Raw genomic sequence first — 17,969 nt, forward strand, 5'->3', positions numbered from 1 at the left:
GCGTTTATGCCTTTGCGGCCATTGGCCATAACGGAAAATTCTAGCACACCGCCAGACTTAAGTTACACCCTCATGGTCGCTTGCTTGCTGAACCTGGAGATAATTCTTAGGAACGTCTGACAATGATCCATTGTTTATTTTTGACCATCTTCGTTGGCTGTACATGATGCTAGGTCAATCACAGAGCCTCATCACCAAAAGCTAAGAAGCTCTTACCAGTGCTGTGGCAGCTTGCGTTGATAGTTTCATATCCATTGCCATGTTGCCTGCTCTCTTCCGGTCAGAGGCAGTTTAGCTCAAGACTAGTTCAGCACATCCAACCCAATCAGAACTCTTTAAAGCTCAGTGTGGCGTCGGATGCGCTCAAAATGCTGCAACGGGCCTACAAGTACCTGCGACCTCTTCACTCCCAAGCTGTGCTGTTTCTTGTAGCCTGCAGCACTTGACCCTCAGCTTTTTAGTTCCTTAGCGTTGCTCTACAAAAAATCTCTCGATTCTAGGCGTCTTGAGTATACGCAGAGACAATATGTGGGAAAATACAGGTCCCCTCGGGCAACGACTCACGAACTTGCGTATCGCCATTAAGCCATCAAAAGGCAGATCGAGGATCTTGCTCGAGAGGAATATGATAGCCTAACAAAGGGCCCAAGACGAATGTCTGTTGACAAGTGGCTCAACCGATGGATCGCTCTAGCACCTAGGCTAAGAGCATTGAATATTCCGAATCTAGGTGAGGCGCAAGCGTGCCGCGGCTTCATCCTAGCTACCGAGACCATCAATCCAGCATTCTACAACAGTGCTATGAGCGATCTCGGCCAGGCAGATAGGGAGACCGGTCATGTGGATCGGCTCAAGGCAGTGCTAGAGTTACTCAGGGATAACCTCCACAGACCCGAAGACAATAAATAGAGGTACATGCCGAACCGCAAGCCCAGTTACATATGCCACCATCACCAGTGACCGCCGCAAGAGCAGTCAGCAGCGATGACCTCAGCCAACAGCTATTGATGCCCTTCGCAACCTTCGAACGAGCTCAGGTCGTACAGTCACCCAATCGAGCAAGGCCAAACAAGCTACAAGTGCTCAGGCAGTCAAGCGCTCAATTGATGAGCTGGATAGCAGGGCTTATAGGCATAGCTACTCACTTAAGCCCCTAAAGCTTGATTCAGGCATACGACAAGCATTTGCAGCCGCTTCAGCGCAATCAATTAGGAAGCATGGGACGCAGCTCGAGCCACCGTCAAACAGCTGCCACCGTCAAACAGCTGCCACCGGATGCTCAAACATCCAGAAGCACAGGGCTTCATCGCTGCAGCACAAGCCGAAATGGATCAACTACGATGGAATGAAAGCTGGAAAGAAGTGCAAGCACCTCAGGATCAGCAGGTGCTACCACTCAAATGGGTCTTTACCTGTAAACTAGATCCTGAGGGCTATCTGCTAAAGCATAAGGCAAGGTTATGCGTTCGAGGAGATCTACAATGGCCAACATATGATGTCATCTATTGGTGCTATTGTGGGAACAAGATAATAGCAATTGGTATATGGATGACCCCTCCCACATATACACCTCTGTTGCAGCTTCTGCTTGGATAATAGTTGAGTATCTCGCTCCCCGCTGTCTTTATTGCTTGATCTATTTGCCTTGTGCTAGTAGTAAGCCATTCTTTGATGATAGGGTATATGCCACATGGCTGTAGGAACTGCAAGACGTCTCTCGCAGCGCAGTCGCCCTTCTGAATGGAGTCTTAACTTGCTCGCTGTGCTTGCTCATCGTTCAACATATGGATCAAGAATAATTGGCCTGCTAGATAACTAGCGATGCCACCGGTTCAGTCAGCCTGCTAGACGACTAGCGATACCACCGGTTCAATCACCTCCAGTCGCCTTCTTGTGTGAGGCAAACCGGGCTCATAACTGTTGCATTTGGGTGCCTAGCTAACCTAAACCATGCAAAGGAATCGCTGCTGTGCAGCGTACAAGAAGGAAAAAGGAAGCTATTATCGTGCAAAAAGTTGCATTGATCTTAATTGTGTACAGCCGCTCTTGAGTTGCCGTCATCTGGCTTGGATCGATTGGCTGCTCGATTTTATCGGATCCATCAGGGTCACAACAGGACCGCACATCTTTACTTAAGCAGCTTCTCTCGGCTTCCAGTCGGATGGTAGGCTGATTGCTGTACTTCAGTGCAAGATATTTGGTGCTATTTAAATATGTGATCACATGGTTGGCCTCCTTAGTATGCTGCGGTAATGGGTTCTAGCTGAATTGTGCTAGTATGCTTGCTGCAAATGCTACATCTGGTCTGCTGACCGCTGCCGCATAGAGGATTGAGCCAATTCGCTGCTGATAAGCCATTATTTATTCAGGGCTAGCTTGGGCCTCATAGGGCAGTTGTTAGCAGACCAGATATAGCATTTGCAGCAAGCATACTAGCACAATTCAGCCAGAACCCATCACCACAGCACGCTAAGGAGGCCAACCATATGATCGCATATTTAAATAACACCAAATATCTTGCACTGAAGTACAGCAATCAGCCTACCATCCGACTGGAAGCCGAGAGAAGCTGCTTAAGCAAAGATTATCAGTTTGCTGCAAGGCAATCAACGACTCAATAACTCTGTACAAGCGGCTCTAGATAAGGCTAGAATTGATTGTATGATGGATTGGATTGTTGTTAGGTTTTAATCCTGAAGCAGCTTATAGATAAGCTAATATATCTGCTGAGTCATGCTTACGTGACTTGCGACACACCCCCTCAGTCTTAGCGATCTTGATCTATTGTAGCCTTACTATAGATCAATCGATTGGACTGCCTTTCAATTATTCTATACTTGCATGCCATCGCTATCACTATCGCTATCGCTGTCGCTTTCAGTCGTGCCCTTGCTCGATTCAAGCTTAAGCATGTCGACATCCACCATCACTGGCTTAAGAGAGTCAGCGACATTTCTTCAGATGGTACGGTTTATCGCATTCGAAGGCCTTACAGCATTGTCCTATTCTTGCACTGTTGCCACACTGCAAAGAGCGTTGGTAACGATGCGCATGAGCCGAACGCGTTCCTTGAAATAGGGGTTACTGTTGATCTTCCGACTGGAGAGATCAAGTGAAGATGTTCTACCGTATTGCAGAAAGCGGCTCCAGAAGTAAATGTCAGAATGTCCCGTTGTCAACAGCTTGGGGCCCGCACTTCTAACTTAACAAAGTTAGCCCTGTTTGTCTGCCTACGTGACTTGACCGCTGAACTGTCCGTCCAGGCCAACTTAGTGCAAATCTCTGCAGTGGACAATGCTCCTCTCGAAAGCGTCAAATTCTGGATTTTTCCACGATTTGCGAGGAATTAGCTATTAGTTCGATCAGTTCACGCGCGACTAATTCCGGGCAGTCAACATGAATCATGTGGCCAGCTCCATGGGCGATAATCGTCTTTCCTTCTCCTTTAGGTTGGATATGGTGCAGCTTGCTCGCGTAGTCTCGGAATATTGGCAGACATGCATAGCGTATCAGTGGTTCAGGAATCTTCAACGTCTTCAATCATCTTTCGTTAGCTAAAATAAAGTTTCAATTAAAACAGAACTGACCCTTGCGAGATTTGGACCCACTACGTCTGGGTCGTTGTTGATTACTGTCACGAGTGGCAAGCTCGGTGTAGGACCTTGTAATTTCGGCTTGTCATTATATGGAAGCAATCGCGGCATGTTGTCCCATCGAATGCGCTCATTGGACGCCATTGCATAGCCACTTATCGGTGATGATCTAATCTTCTGGATGGCATCTCGACATATGTCCTCGGAAAACCCATCCGCTGGAAAGCCGTTCCGACTCCAGACGCTGGTCCCATCTTTGCGACTCTTCCAAGAGGCAGGATCGTCCGGGTTGGGGAAGAACTTCTCTGCGGGAATGGTAGCGATCGCGGAATCCAGAATCATCAGGCCTTCGACGACGCCGGGATACGTGGCAGAGAAAATGCGAGCAAGACAAACACCAAAGGAATGTGCGCAGAAGACTATGGGGGGAAGCACGTGTGGCGACGCACCCTTTTGATGGTATTTGTCTTGCACAACCTGAAGTATAAGCTGATATAAATCAGCCACCGCATCGTTTGCATCGTGATAGTCTTCCGGTTGCTTCCCCGCGTCCGTGGGATCTGGGTCGCTTTGACCAGTACCAAAGCGATCATAGAACAGCATCGGCGGGAGTTCTATCGAAATAGCGCAGGCGAATTCAAACATTTTGTTCAATGTTCTTTGCCAAACATGCTTGGCATTGTCTACCCCGCTGAGGAAAACGAGAAGTGGCTCCGGTCGGCGCGGATGTGTTGTTGCAGAGGGGATGAATGAGTAAGCCATTCGAGCTGAAGGCTTCGTTCGCAGTCGCAGGTAGCCATTCTCTATGTTCTCGTAGGAAAGATCTCTGGCTGGAGGCTTTTCCACGCTCATTCTCAGGATAAGAAAGATGCAACCTTGTAAGTTATAAAATTGAAAATGAGATAAGCGAGAAACTCCAAAGTAGCGAGGGGAAGACAGAGCAAAAACGTCTCGATATTTTGAAGCAGGTTGCGTTGGTAAGACTCAGGATTTCAGAGAAGAGACATGTTTGTACTTCTAACTTAACGAAACTTCGCTTTTCTTACGTTATGCAGCGCTATCGGTGGTTAAGTTTATTTTAAATCAAGATCCAACATAACGATATCAGCCACAAACTCCCCTGTTAAGCCTGAGCGCGAGCGCGATATCTGCGGAAGTTGAGCGCTCCTTATTGTATTACCTCGGGAAAACTACAAGTACCTAGCCACAACGAGTCGACGAAGTGGGCCGCCAGTGACAAGAGCTCTGGACGATCGGATCACACAATGCAGTTCGCAGTGGCCGACTAAGCAAGCAATAAATAAAATTGGAAATGTCGTAAATGTGATTTGCACGTTGCTGCGCTTTTGTTTCGGTTCGTTTCACGACGTGATGGGCTTCAAATCCATCCTGGCTATGGCATTATCCCATCGAAAAGATGGCGAGAAGCGTGCGAAGGAATAAACCTTCAACGCTTTGCTAAATACATGTAACGCGACTCAAGATCGCATGCACGACTGTTCTGCCTAAGTCTGGATGATGGCAGACTGAGCTGCTGGATTTGAATTTCGGATCAGCTTGCGCCGAGTGCAGTGGCAGCCTGATCTGTTCCGAATTGATACTGTACCCAAGCCGATCTCGTGTCCCATCGGCATATCTGACCCAAAGATATTTCATTCATGGCGATTGGTTTGAATGTGCTAAAGCAAGAACCAGCGAGGGAAGAAGCTTGTGGATATTGCAATCAGTTAAGGAGCCTCGCAACTTCGGGCTATTTGAAATTCCGCGTCAAAAAATCCGGAGTCGCGAATAAAGTCGGAGATGTCGAGAAGGCAGTGAAAGTGGTCGGAACAAGTCTGACTGTAGTGCACTTTATCCATACGGAATAGCTACCATTTTGTACATGTCGATATCGGCCAAAATATCACTCTGCCGCTCTGGATTATTCAATTTAGAAGATAGCGCATTTTTTCTTTCTAGTAATTTGAACCACGCCTCGAACGTTATAGACCATGAGCTCGCCAGTGTGGTTGATTACGGCAACATCTGGGGGCTTCGGTAGACAAATTGCTCTAGAAGTTCTCAGACGCAACCATCAGGTGATTGCGACAGCTCGAGACGTGTCTAAAGTCGAAGATCTTAAATCCGCAGGGGCAGACACAGCTTCACTCGACGTGACCGACAAGCTGGAAAACATACAACGGACCGTCTCCGAGGCCGTCTCGAAGTTCGGTCGCATTGACTACTTAGTCAACATTGCAGGATACATCCTCGAAGGAGCCGCTGAAGAAGCTTCGCCGGAGGAGACGCTGCAGCTGTTCAACACCAATTTCTTCGGCACGCTCAACGTCACGCGGGCAGTTTTGCCGTACATGCGCGCGCAAAGGTCTGGGACAATAGCCTTGTTCGGGTCGTTGGCGTCGTGGAGATCAGGACCCGCATATTCACTCTACAGCGCCACCAAATGGGCGTGCTCTGGCATCGCCGAAGGCCTGCGTGCAGAGACGGCGCCGTTCGGCATCACGGTGACCGTCATTGAGCCGGGCGTCTTTCGCACCGGCTTTCTAGACCCTGGCGCAAAGCTCAAGACCAGGTCGCAGCTGAAGGACTACGACGAGACGGCAGTCGGGCAAGTAAGGCAGGCTTTGAACAAGCCCAACAAGCATCAGCCCGGAGACGTCGTGAAGGGCTCCTTGGTGATTGTAGACATTCTGACGAGAAGCGGGGTGGCAGCAGGAAGAGAAGTTCCCGAGCGCATTGTTCTCGGCAGCGATTGTGAACAAGCGATACGAAAGAAATGTACAGATACTTTGGCGCTTTTGGATGAGTGGAAGGACATTTTCACGTCGACCGACAATTGAAAAGGCCAGTAGAGCTCCTCGGAGGAGATTTGAAGGATTTTCGTTCCACAGTGAATAAGGAGTATTACTGAAAATTCTAGCTGCCTATCGAAGCTGCCATATGATGATCTCTTCTTCATCATGGCATCATTAGCAAATCTAAACAAATAGAAATACACGACCACTGCTGTTCGTAGCATAGAACGACGAGCCCGACTCGAGTGTGATTTGCTAAGCTTCCAGCATTCCTGAACGGCTCATTTCCCATTTGTCACGACTGGGCAAGTCAAGAAGAAGGTTGAAATGTTGGCAAATCGTCTTGAGTTTCCCAAGGCGCGATGTGAGCATTCGCTGGCTGGGACTGCAAGCGAAGACAACACTCTACAGCCAAGAGTAATGTATTCAGTCCCGAGTTACTGATCCTCTCGGTGAGAATAGGAAAACTTTTTATACTTTTTGGCATTCAGAGGCAATCGAAACGGTTGTGTTTTTGCTCAGTCAGCAGTGGTAATGGTTGCGGTCGAATGGTGTAGTTGGAGATCAGGGTTCAGACGACTCTGCTCGGTGGATTTGGTCTAAGCAAGTGTTGCCAGTCCGCTCTTGGTCTACGCAGCCGTGAAAGCAACTTTTACAGGTCACTCTTCGAACTCTCTTTTCAAGCGGGTCGGCCTCCTGGTAAAAATGCCAGCGAAAGAGGATCTCAAGCACCGGAGGGCCCACAACGTGCTGCTCATCCAGAAGTTGATGGGTGCTCGAGAAAATGCGTCTCCGTTCACCCTCGTGCTCGACTCACTCGAGCAAAGCGGGCGTCCACTCGTCAAAGAGATCGCCAAGAGAGCGACTGTAAGTGGCTATTGTCCCGTAGATGTTCTCATCAAGCCTCATCGCTCGAACGAAGGGCGTTCAAGAAGAGCTTGGGTAGATGCTGGAGTATGCAGAATTTGAGATCAAGCTTCCCGATGTCACGTGACTGATTTCGAGAAACACTACCATGTCTAGGAGAACTCCCGTCAGTCCTCGTATAAAAGATCTTCTCTAATGGATCGCATCAGAAGGCGCGGACGTATGTCGTCTTTGTCTCTTTTGAAACCGTTCGCAAACCAACGAGCGCGGATGTTTTCATTCTTGCCCACGAGCTCAATCTACTCGATCTACAAAAACGACTTCAGAAAGCCGTGTCGCCATCTTCGAGTTCGTTCTACCTTCCCTCAACTGACAGCAATATAGCGAAGGCTGATGAAATTCAGGAACGCTTGTCATTTTCGACTCCCTCCACCCGTTGCTCAACAATGCTTCGGTGCACGTATCATCATTCTTTGCGCCGCTCATGGCACTCAACTGTTCAATTGTAGCAACGTACCACATGGACGCTCCAGTTACCGGATCGAACCCGTCGTGTTACTCGCCTCAGCCTCTTGCTGTGCTCAGGTACCTAGCGACCGCTATTCTCACGGTGCACTCACTGCATCACGTCCTCGCCCAAAAGGCCGCTCGGGACAGGGCTGAGCCAGAGCCCCTGTTTGGACTGGGTGGAGAAGGTATCGAAGGCGCACTGCTGAGTTTAGGCAGCAACGACACGGGAGGACTGGTCATAGAGATGGAATACCGACGAAAGTCTGGAAGAAGCGTTGGGGAGTGGTTTGTCCTCTCGAGTCCGGGGTCAGCTGTAGCGTCGGCAGGTGCAAAGGAGACGCGAAAGGCGGGAGTTGCACGCGGAGGAGACGGGGGGACTGAAGTTATTCTACTTGAGGACCATCCATTGTACACCCAGCCGAGCGAGGAAGTGGTGGAAAAGGGTTTGGAAAGCACCTTCAATCTGGAACTGACGGAGAAGCAACGGAGGGACAGAGAAGGCGTCGTCCTTCCGTACTTCGACGCGCAAGATGGCGCTGGCGGCGAGGGAGGGCGAATATTGTACGAGATGGGAGTCGAAGATGACTTTGACGAGGAAGAGGATGAAATATAACAACTGGCGATGCAATGCCGACGAGAAACGGTGAAGGAAAGTGAATCTTTGTTCACTATGCCGTTGCACTAGCGCTCTAGATCAGTACGCTCTAAAAACACAGCTTCAGCCATGCTGCGTGAAATAGTCAAGACCGTCGTTGCATTGTTGGACCACGCCGAGCTGTGCCTAGGCGGTCCCGCATATGTTTCTTCCCTCATGGCGGTCTAGGTCATCGTTTTCAAAAGTACGGATATGCCATTGACATTCCGTCATCGAGCCGCCAGCTGGCTCTCCTCACCGAATTCACCCCGTTAAAGGCGAAAAGACAAAGACGTTCGTCCATCCCATTCCGCTCATCAGCTCGGCGACAACGGCCGGTTGAATCCGCCCTGTCGGTTCATGTACTGCCTGTACTTGGTCTGCTTCTCTTTTCTCACCGCATAGTTGAATTCGTTGCCCGGTATCTTCGTGTTCTTCGTGCTCTTGAATTTCTTGAAGCCCATAATCCGAAGCATCTTCTCGTCCTCGCTCAAGTCGTCCATGTTCACATCGTCGACTCTAGACTTGACCTCAGAATCCAAATCGGATCTGTCTGTCTTTGCATTCGGTGCTGTAGGCCGGAAGCGGGCGTTTGGATCACGCGGTCCTCTCGGCGGTTGTGGTGATGCCGTCTCGCGATGTCTTGTGCGGTCGCCGGAACTGTGGTTCAAGCCCGTGCGGTGAGAGCCTCGGGGCGGCTTGTGGACGCGGTCGCGGTCGTCGGCTCGGTAGCGATCACGATCTCGATCTCGTTCCCTGCTGCGATCGCGATTATGGTTACGGGGGCGATCGCTGCGAGAGTCTCTACTGTCGCGGGGCCGCTCGTCTCGGCTTCTGGTGCTCTCGTAGTCTTGGCCATGGTCAGCGGTTGACTGTACAACGTATGGATGTGCTCTGGAAGAACCTCTTCGTGAAGAGCCTCCTCCTCTGTGACCTCGGCCCTCGTCTGCCATTGCGTCGAGTGGCGGGTGTTGCGTCCAGTAAGTGCTTGTAGCGAAAGCACCAGTTGTGCTGCGTAAGAATTGCTCGGCGGACAAAGCGCCAGGCACCACCTTGGTATGCGCACCTACGTGCTTCGCCGGCTATAATCGCTTGGATAAGAAGTGAGTCTTGATGCACGATTGGAGACTGGAGCGTTGCAGAAAATTGACCGCTCGCTGCAGGCTAATTAAGCTCGAGTTCTAGTCAACTTGGGTCTGGGGAACAAGAGGCCGCACCCGCGTCTGGATCCTGCTTGGGCGCATCCTGGTCTGTCACAGTAAACTTAAGCAGCTTAGTGGCCAAATAGACATCACGGCTGAGCTGGCCGTGGCAAGCAATTAGGGAACAGCGCAGCAACAGTTCACGTACAGTTTGGTTCGTCCGTCCCTGCGCATCACGTCGAACCCTTCTCATCCTCCAGCCCGTGGATTTCACGGCGAGACCTGAACATGATCCTCTCTACGACAATAGCCCGCCTAGACGGTAAGGAAGGCCAGCACGGCCGTGCCTACACGTTTGAGCAGAGAGAAGGTGTCTAACGACGCGTGCTAGGGCTGATACTGGTCGCCACCATGGACGATAAAGAGGTGTGTGTGTGTGTGTCGAAACAACGTCCCTTCCGAAGGCCTCCTTTCACGCAGCCCAGCAGAGCGCGGATGTGTTTCTCTACACGTATAGTTGGGATATTGACTGGGCGAAAAGGACGAGATCGAGCTTGGAGACACGAAGAACAAAGCGCGACAGCTGTTCCGACGACTTGATCGCAATTCGGCGCAGGAAGCATGCATTGAGAGCTCCAAGTTCAACATATTGTAAGCATGCCAAACCCCCTTCCCGCTGGTGGCACTCTTTACGCCCGCGACGACGGCGAAGTCGCTGACGCCCGTTGCAGCTACATCATCAACACCGACCTCGTCTTCTACTGCATATGCGAGTCCTCGTATCCGCGCAAGCTCGCCTTCACGTACCTGTCCGACCTGTGCCAGGAGTTCACCACGACGTACCCGGCGCAGCAGTTCCTGTCGCCGACCACGCGGCCGTACGCGTTCATCGAGTTCGACTCGTTCATCCAGAAGACGCGCAAGACGTACCAGGACGCGCGCGCGAGCGTCAACCTGGACAAGCTCAACGACGAGCTGCGCGACGTGAGCAAAATCATGAACAAGAACATCGAGGACCTGCTCTACCGCGGCGACAGCCTCGACAAGATGGGCGACATGAGCTCGCGACTCAGGGACGACTCGCTGAAGTACCGCAAAGCCGCCGTGCGCATGAACTGGGAGCTTCTCCTCAAGCAGTACGGGCCCTTTGCCGCGGTCGGCTTCATCATCCTGTTCTTCCTGTGGTGGCGTTGGTTCTGACCGCGCGCCGTCGGCCGAAACACCCGTCCAAACTAGATTAGCATCGAGCGATTGGCGTCAATTAATTTAATTTTTCTTCTTTCTGGATGAAACAGGGCGAGTACCGTTGCGGCGGCGTGGTGAAATCGTGCGACGAACCGAATGTGCAGAATTGGGCCCAACCGTCACAACCGTCTTGTACGCGTTACTGCTGCAACTGCTGCTGTGCGCGGCGCGACGCACGGCAATACATAGTGGTTTTCTGTCTTAATACCTGACTACGGCTCGAAGAAGCATATAAACCAGCTCGGCGCTGTCCGCCCTTGGGGGAAAAAAAAAGAAGACAAAACAACAAAATGAACGCGCTTCCATGCACATATTCATCCTGACCCTTCGTCTCCTCCATGCCTGTCTCCCTTGTGCAAACGTCTTCGATGAACTTTGCCACGTCCTTTTGTCGTGACTCACCCTGTCGCAGGTCGCTCGTCTCCAAACAAGCGAATCCAAGTGTGCCAGGACTGCCTGAATGGTAAGAGAACCCAGAAATAAAGAAAGGAAGCCAGAAGAAAAAGGCCTCAACTGTATGGGCAGATCCTAGAAACCTGCTTCAGCACTGCGGTATGGGACGAATCGCAAACGCTCCACCCAATGCTCAGCACATGCTGAAATACCTTGGCGAGGTTCAGACTTTTGGTCGCACAATGTATTTGTCCGGCGCTAAGGTCCTGTGCTGTGGGAATATCGCAGAGTTGAACCCAAATTCAGTTCAATGATACATGTCCCACATAAGCTGTGGGTAAAGGATTAAAAAACGCGGGGACTCCCAAAGAGATAGCATCAATTTACAATTAGGATGACGAAACAGCCAAGACGTGACCGGCGAGACAAGTACGCGGGCGAGGCAAGATTTCTTCACGATCGGTGCATACACGCGGGTGGCATTTGTCGATTCATTTGAACTATGATATTCTATTTAAGCTTCACCTCTACGGCTGAAAACCACTTTCTTCATGCGCTGCTACGATGCGTTGAGCCATCGCCAACTACGGCTCCGGCACAAGCAGCGCGAATAGGAGATACGTCCTCTTCCAACATTCCGTAGCACTCTTCTTTACGCGTGCCTTCTCTGCATCAGCGAGCTGTATTCGGCCCATGACAAGCTCAATTAGCTCTTGGAGCGCTAAATTTGCCCGTGACCTCGTCGAAAGTGCCGTGTTGAGATATGTCAAGTCCATGGCTAGTTGCGTCAGCTTGTCTCTTCTGAGCTCCTTCCCGTCCGCTTGTTCAACAACCTTGCTATCGTTTCCTCCACCTTCCGCTGAAGAACTGTCGTGCTGTCCATCCACACGCGAGGTATCACCGTTGGCCACTTGGGATTTCGGCTCCGTAGACAAATTTAATACAGTCCGCTTCAGTTCTTCCGCAATAGCTGCACTGAGCACATTCTTCACAGCTCGCACTGCAGCCTCTGACCACAAATCTGCACCTAGGTCTGCCATGCATCCCGTCACCTCCTTCAACAGTCTGAACACCATAGCAGATGGCTGGATAGGCAAAGGCGGCTTGCCTTCCCATAGGGCTTTTCCAGCGAGCACGGGCGAGTTCTCCAGTCGGACTAATGATTTTGATAACAGGCCCCTAACTTTGGTACACATATCTCTAGAGAGTCTCTCGTGTAATGGGGTAATCAAATCTGTAGAGATCAAAGGAATCGTGACTTCTGCGAGAATTTTGTCCTGAACGGATGCGCGTCTGAATATCTCGCGCAAAATTCTTAGCAGAGTGACAGCTCCAAGAGTGCCGTTATTGTTCGTTGACTCGGTTTCCGAGAGGACCTCGTTCAAAAGCGCTCTGAAATCATCCGACAAAGACTTTGCTTGGTTTTGCAAGGCTTTACTCAAGCAGTCTCCTAGAATGCGGGGATCATCCTTGCTCAAAAGTGTCTGCCGTGAGTCTATTTCGTTATCTTCCTCCTCCACTCCAAGGTCATCCTCCCAATGTGCGTCGCGCATCTTCTTCAAGTCGGCCTGTATCTGATTGATGCTCGAAATCCACTCGTCGAAATAAACTAGAATTGGCGACGTCGAGATTTGGATTCCGTTGTAGCTCGACAAGATTGCATTCTTGAAGTATTGGCCACCAACACCGACCTCCATGTCGGTCAAAGACGAGCTCCATAGAGGTTCCTCAAGAGACACAGAACCTGGGTTTCGAAGTAGGCCACGTATCATTTTGCACACGTTATTCAGTTCCTTGACTTGCATCTGGACGATAGCGGCCATCCTCTCATTGAAAGCTTCCCGTAGCTCATCTACGACGTCAGCCGAGTGCAGTCCGGGTAAGCGTCTGTCTGTCCATGGCCACGCCTCAAAGAGGTGCTGTCGAATCTCGAGTATTTTGTCAAAATTGCAAATCTCCTCAAGAGACGCAGCTAGACCCGTGACGAATGCCTTCTGCGCACTCTTTGCCCATCCCCTGATGAGCCTGTCTGCCTCAGACTTTTGGAGTTCATCATGTCTCGGCCAAGGCGTGTAGTTGCGTAATTCATCCGTCAGCCAGCGCATATGGATGTCAAGTCGAAGCTCTGTCACTGATTGCACATCCGCTTGTTTAACAAGAGGTAGATCCTTAAGGCGCAGCAAGGCCTCGGATAGGCGTTTGGGAAAGAGCAATTGACTGTTTTGAAGCGTACTTAGAAGGAGGCGCATGGCCTTGAGGACGTGAGTCTGAGTGTTGCTGTCCTGAGCGAGATGCCACTGTATTGCCCGCATTCTGACATTCAGGAAGTGTTGCATGACATCTGAAGGGGTTGAGCTCATCGCCAAAGCGTAGGCACACATATCATCCACCAGTCTGGTTACGCTTTGCTCTGGGTTTGCGAAGCGTTTGTCAATAGCCCGTAGGAGCTTGACTCGTAGCGAAGAAAGGCGATCCTTGAGGTGGTCGACAAGCGGAGGAGCATCCGGTCGTTGGGAGAGAGTTTTGTGGATGAGGCGGGAGAGTAGCAACAGCTTGGCGGCTTGCAAAAGAGATCCTTTGCGTCTCAATACGCGCGTGATTATTACCGGACACTCTTCCAAGATGGCGAGTTGCGATGCAAGTGCGTTGCGGTCCTTCACTATCGAATGCATCAATCGATGTTCAATGCGTCTCTTCAGGCCTGATCCAACCTACCCCGTGATGCATTCTCCGAGTGGATTTTGGCGTAGCCTTGCGATATGCTGTCCACCACCCTGACGTTGCACCTATGGCCTGTTTGCGCAAGCATATCCTCGACGAGCTTCATTTCTCTATCCATGTCGATGATTCGTTCAGCCGTTCCAAGAAGATCACGATAGCTGACTCTGCCGGCGGACCGCTGTCAGCGCTGTCTGAGTACTCTGGACGCTGATGCTCCTCAAAAGCTCGGGCGGACATACCCAACCAAAGCCCGCAGCTTCTCGCGATTTTCATCTGCGTGGCGTCGCAATTGTTGCTCGAGCTTTCGAACGGTGGGAATTGGGTGCGCGAAGGCATCTTCCCAGCTGGAGAAGGTGAGCGGATCTGGCAGCTCGGTCGCCATTGTGACCAAGGGATGCTGCTATGGCCAGCTATCGCCGCACACCGTCTGCTGGGCCGCCGTCCTGAGCTTAATGCTTCGTTTACTTGTGATATTCGTGGATGGGGAAAGTACGACGCCGCAAGGGTCCTTTACCGCCTTGGTGCCTGAGGATGCGCAAGACCGCAGGAAAGTAGAAAGGTATCCGTGCCTTGTGAAGCCTGAGGCATACCACCATCGATGACATCATTTCGTACACTCATCACGCAGCCATCAATCGAGCTGCTGGTCCTCGTCGATCAAGCGATTACTGTGACCTCGTTTGCATTGACCATCCTGCTGGCTTTCGGCTGTCGTGGCGAGGCGGAGTGAATTGATTGCAACGAAAAGTTCTTTTGGTGCGCACACGACAATCCATCAATGTTCACGACGGGTGGACACCATCTCGCACCAAGCGGTGCTCGCCTGCCCAGTTTCCGCTCTTTGTAGATCGCCATCCAGCCAATCGTAGCGCGAAGATCAACCACACGCTCTCCCATTCCCAGGAACCAAGTCCCGGCCCCCGCGTCTCCAACCCTGATCCCAGAGGCGCAAACCAACGTTGCATCGCATCAAACTGTCGTGCTCGAAATTCATCCTCATCCAGGGTCGATCCTCTCTTATCAGCAGCTGTACCGAGGCCCTGTGTGTCGGGCGACTTCTTGAGTCCCCACCCACGGCAAACGTGACGTAGCCGGAGAGATAATCGGTCGGGACGATCGTTCAGACAACACGCTAGACTCATTCTCGGCGCCGCGTGCGCCATGGATGGAACCCACTAGGCGGCTTGTAAGCTAGATTGGCGTGCGAGATGGATCGACAACGTCGTGTACAAATTGGCTGGTGAAGAACCACGAGACTCGTCTCGACCGCCTCTTCACCTCCCACCTTCCTCGTCGCCTGCGAACCCAGTTCGGCGGCCTGTAGCTCTGAACCATGGCCGAAAAGTCCCCTGACGACAAGCCCGTCACGGCGGGTCACGCCGTAGATGAAGAATCTCTAGAGACGAGAAGCGTTCAGAAGGGCGACGTCCTGGGCCTTGAATCCGTGGACCCGGTCCTCAACGCAAAGATGCACCTCGTGAACGACGCAATCGATGAGATCGGATTCACGACATACCAAGTCAAGCTTTTCTGCTTGAACGGTTTTGGGTACGGCGACCTTTGCAGTACCTGCTACACGTTGCGACCACGTGATGCTGACCTACGAGTCGCAGTTACGCTACAGACAGTCTGCTTCTGCTCCTCCAATCCATCACGTCTACTTACGCCGCTTATCAATTCGAACCCTCGTATCCAAAGGGGCTTACCATAGCTGCGTATGTGGGGATGCTCGTGGGCGCTTTGTTTTGGGGTCTTAGCGCAGACATAATCGGCCGCAAATTCGCCTTTAACTGCTCCTTGTTGATCAGTTCGATCTTCGCCATCGTCGCGGGTGCTTCGCCAAACTGGATCGTTCTCGGCACATTCGTGTGTCTTAGTTCGTTCGGCGCTGGAGGTGAACCCTAAATTCGAGCCTTTTATGTGGTGCGACAGGATTACTTACGAGATGTCAGGAAATCTTGTGTTGGACACCACCGTCTTTTTGGAGTATCTACCGAGCAGCAAGCAATGGCTGTTAACCTTGATGGCCTGCTGGTGGGGTAAGCACGAGAACAACAAGTAAAGAGAGAAAATAGATTATTGACGATATTTTAGGCCTAGGTCAGCTGATTGCAGGTCTGTTCGCGTGGGCATATCTTCCAAATTACAGCTGCAATCCAGATGCGGAGGCATGTAATAACCACAACAACCCCGGCTGGCGATACGTGTGGTACACCAGCGGTGCACTTGTCTTCGTGATGAGCATTTTACGTATCACAGTCATCCGCTTGCACGAGACACCTAAGTACCTTGTTGGCGAAGGCCGTGACGCTGACGTCGTGGCATCACTGCAAGCGATTGCCACCAAGTACAACAGGACGTGTTCGCTCACGCTTGAAAAGATGCAGGCCTGCAATATTCCCGGAGAAGAACTCGGAACCAGACGCCGCAAGAGCGTGGCAGCTCATGCAAAGGCTCGCTTCTCTCCCGCAGAAGTCATCACGCACTTGAAAGGCCTCTTCGAGACGAAACGTATAGGCCTCTCTACAACTCTTATCTGGTTCTCTTGGTTGCTCATAGGCCTCGCATACCCGCTGTACAACGTTTTCCTGCCTACCTATCTCAAGACCCGCGGCGCCAACTTCGGCCAGGACAGCGACTATGTCACCTGGCGCAACTACGCTCTTGCCAATTTCTCGTCAATCTGGGGTCCTGTTCTCGCAGGGTTGATGTGCGCGAGCAAGTGGTTCTGGGGCCGCAGAGGAACGATGGTCATTGGCGCTTTAGTTACAATGGTCTTCTTCTTCGCCTACACGCAGGTCCGCACCGCTGCGCAGAACGTTGGCTTCAATTGTGCAATCAGCTTTTGCCTGGTAAGTTCACTTCCTTACTTGGATACTTGCCTTTGAGATTCATTTTTTGATCTCAATTTTCTAATCGCGATAACTCCAGAATATTTACTATGGATGCTTGTACGCGTATACCCCCGAAGTATTACCGTCAGCTCACCGCGGAACTGGCAATGGTATAGCTATCGGTTTGAACAGAATCATGGGTATCATGTCTGCAGTCATTGCTACTGAAGCTAATGTCAGTCCTCCCCCCTGAAACCCCTCCTCTCTCTTCCCCCCCTTGTTTTTTCTCCTGAAGGCTCGTATGCGGCAAATGGTCATCGAAAGTGGCAGGTACTAACAGGTTCTGATAGACGTCAACGTCCGTGCCAATCTACATCTGTGCAGCATTGTACGTTGTCATGGCAATAGTAGCTGCAGCGTTTCCTTTTGAGCCATATGGCTCTCGGTCTTCATAACCTGCACAGAGGAGGGCATTTTGGAAGTCTTGAGGACGTGCGCGGTGACTCCACATCCTTGCGCACCGAAGATACGCGTGTTATGTGGTTTCAAGAGAATATTATACCCCAATGTATTCGGCATTCAGCTCCGTTTTCATCTCCAGCTCTCGCTCAGCTTGTTTGTTGAATGCTTCTTTCCGGAAATAACACCTAACCATAGAAGTTTTGCTTAAGTGTGCATTGAACCGGACAAATTTAACTCTTGCCTCAGCTTTGATGGCTTGAGAATCATCAAAGCCATGTCTGTTGCATTGACCCGAATTGCTTATTCGTCGCAAGAAAATCAGAGGAGGCAGCTTGCGGCCTCCAAAATGGCCACTTCGTGTTACAACACCTAGCAACTGTGGGCTAGTTACAATCTTGTGGCTAGACTCCTACAGGTCAAGTCAGCCTTGGTGTGAGATCGTGTAGCCGCAGATGTGGAATATTGCCCTTCGAATCACGGATGATCGCAATGAAAGGATTCATGCTTAAAGTACGCCGCACAGTCGAGCGCCCAATACTACGCGGTTGTACCTTGTGATGTCCATGCGGCTGCAGGTTCAGCTCCTAAAGCACCTTCTAGGAACGGAGTTCCATTGAACGGACGGCGAAGGGGCAGTCACCACGCTCACGGAAAAGGAAGTCAAGCGTTCGTCCAGTGACACGCGCAAGGCTCAGAATAGAGACGTCGACCCGCGATCAGCCTCGTGCCTGGGACCAGAGATTAGCAAAGCGGTTGGGGTGGGCGGACCAGCC

The 17,969-nt window shown here is 51.2% G+C and overlaps 8 protein-coding genes across 12 annotated transcripts; 5 read left to right on the top strand and 3 right to left on the bottom strand.

Annotated features, from left to right (window-relative positions):
* Positions 1–654: 654 nt before the first annotated feature.
* On the top strand, positions 655–1,176 carry PV09_09189 (uncharacterized protein; the record flags this gene model as incomplete). Its single annotated transcript, XM_016363197.1, has 1 exon — positions 655–1,176. One exon carries the CDS (start codon positions 655–657, stop codon positions 907–909), a length of 255 nt encoding a protein of 84 aa, XP_016208955.1. The 3' UTR covers positions 910–1,176.
* Positions 1,177–2,668: 1,492 nt separating this feature from the next.
* On the bottom strand, positions 2,669–4,459 carry PV09_09190 (uncharacterized protein). The gene is made up of 3 exons (XM_016363198.1): positions 3,588–4,459; positions 2,994–3,534; positions 2,669–2,933 (listed from the first exon to the last, which is right to left on the bottom strand). Exons 1-2 carry the CDS (start codon positions 4,443–4,445, stop codon positions 3,313–3,315), a joined length of 1,080 nt encoding a protein of 359 aa, XP_016208956.1. The 5' UTR covers positions 4,446–4,459; the 3' UTR covers positions 2,669–2,933; positions 2,994–3,312.
* Positions 4,460–5,584: 1,125 nt separating this feature from the next.
* Positions 5,585–6,583, top strand: PV09_09191 (uncharacterized protein; the record flags this gene model as incomplete). Its single annotated transcript, XM_016363199.1, has 1 exon — positions 5,585–6,583. One exon carries the CDS (start codon positions 5,585–5,587, stop codon positions 6,431–6,433), a length of 849 nt encoding a protein of 282 aa, XP_016208957.1. The 3' UTR covers positions 6,434–6,583.
* Positions 6,584–7,033: 450 nt separating this feature from the next.
* On the top strand, positions 7,034–8,510 carry PV09_09192 (uncharacterized protein). The gene is made up of 3 exons (XM_016363200.1): positions 7,034–7,255; positions 7,465–7,603; positions 7,660–8,510. The coding sequence occupies exons 1-3, from the start codon at positions 7,094–7,096 to the stop codon at positions 8,376–8,378; spliced, it is 1,020 nt and encodes a 339-aa protein (XP_016208958.1). The 5' UTR covers positions 7,034–7,093; the 3' UTR covers positions 8,379–8,510.
* Positions 8,298–9,584, bottom strand: PV09_09193. Of its 2 annotated transcripts, XM_016363202.1 has the most exons (2): positions 9,304–9,584; positions 8,298–9,249 (listed from the first exon to the last, which is right to left on the bottom strand). In XM_016363202.1, the coding sequence occupies exons 1-2, from the start codon at positions 9,350–9,352 to the stop codon at positions 8,717–8,719; spliced, it is 582 nt and encodes a 193-aa protein (XP_016208960.1). In that variant the 5' UTR covers positions 9,353–9,584; the 3' UTR covers positions 8,298–8,716. The 2 variants fall into 2 exon arrangements, with proteins under 2 accessions (XP_016208960.1, XP_016208959.1); XM_016363201.1 differs by having other exon boundaries at positions 8,298–9,584.
* On the top strand, positions 9,566–11,096 carry PV09_09194. Of its 2 annotated transcripts, XM_016363204.1 has the most exons (5): positions 9,566–9,755; positions 9,802–9,863; positions 9,933–9,967; positions 10,083–10,192; positions 10,273–11,096. In XM_016363204.1, exons 2-5 carry the CDS (start codon positions 9,830–9,832, stop codon positions 10,739–10,741), a joined length of 648 nt encoding a protein of 215 aa, XP_016208962.1. In that variant the 5' UTR covers positions 9,566–9,755; positions 9,802–9,829; the 3' UTR covers positions 10,742–11,096. The 2 variants fall into 2 exon arrangements, with proteins under 2 accessions (XP_016208962.1, XP_016208961.1); XM_016363203.1 differs by having other exon boundaries at positions 9,566–9,863.
* A 558-nt stretch (positions 11,097–11,654) lies between these two features.
* Positions 11,655–14,404, bottom strand: PV09_09195. 3 transcript variants are annotated; one of them, XM_016363205.1, is made up of 3 exons: positions 14,140–14,404; positions 13,895–14,064; positions 11,655–13,838 (listed from the first exon to the last, which is right to left on the bottom strand). In XM_016363205.1, exons 1-3 carry the CDS (start codon positions 14,280–14,282, stop codon positions 11,764–11,766), a joined length of 2,388 nt encoding a protein of 795 aa, XP_016208963.1. In that variant the 5' UTR covers positions 14,283–14,404; the 3' UTR covers positions 11,655–11,763. The 3 variants fall into 3 exon arrangements, with proteins under 3 accessions (XP_016208963.1, XP_016208965.1, XP_016208964.1); XM_016363207.1 differs by having other exon boundaries at positions 11,655–14,064; XM_016363206.1 differs by having other exon boundaries at positions 13,895–14,404.
* Positions 14,405–15,114: 710 nt separating this feature from the next.
* Positions 15,115–17,678, top strand: PV09_09196 (uncharacterized protein). The gene is made up of 6 exons (XM_016363208.1): positions 15,115–15,448; positions 15,514–15,794; positions 15,853–15,939; positions 15,995–16,752; positions 16,832–16,969; positions 17,085–17,678. Exons 1-6 carry the CDS (start codon positions 15,234–15,236, stop codon positions 17,187–17,189), a joined length of 1,584 nt encoding a protein of 527 aa, XP_016208966.1. The 5' UTR covers positions 15,115–15,233; the 3' UTR covers positions 17,190–17,678.
* The last annotated feature ends 291 nt before the right edge of the window (positions 17,679–17,969 follow it).

This window comes from Verruconis gallopava (genome assembly GCF_000836295.1).
Source record: "Verruconis gallopava strain CBS 43764 unplaced genomic scaffold supercont1.57, whole genome shotgun sequence".
Taxonomy (NCBI): domain Eukaryota; kingdom Fungi; phylum Ascomycota; class Dothideomycetes; order Venturiales; family Sympoventuriaceae; genus Verruconis; species Verruconis gallopava.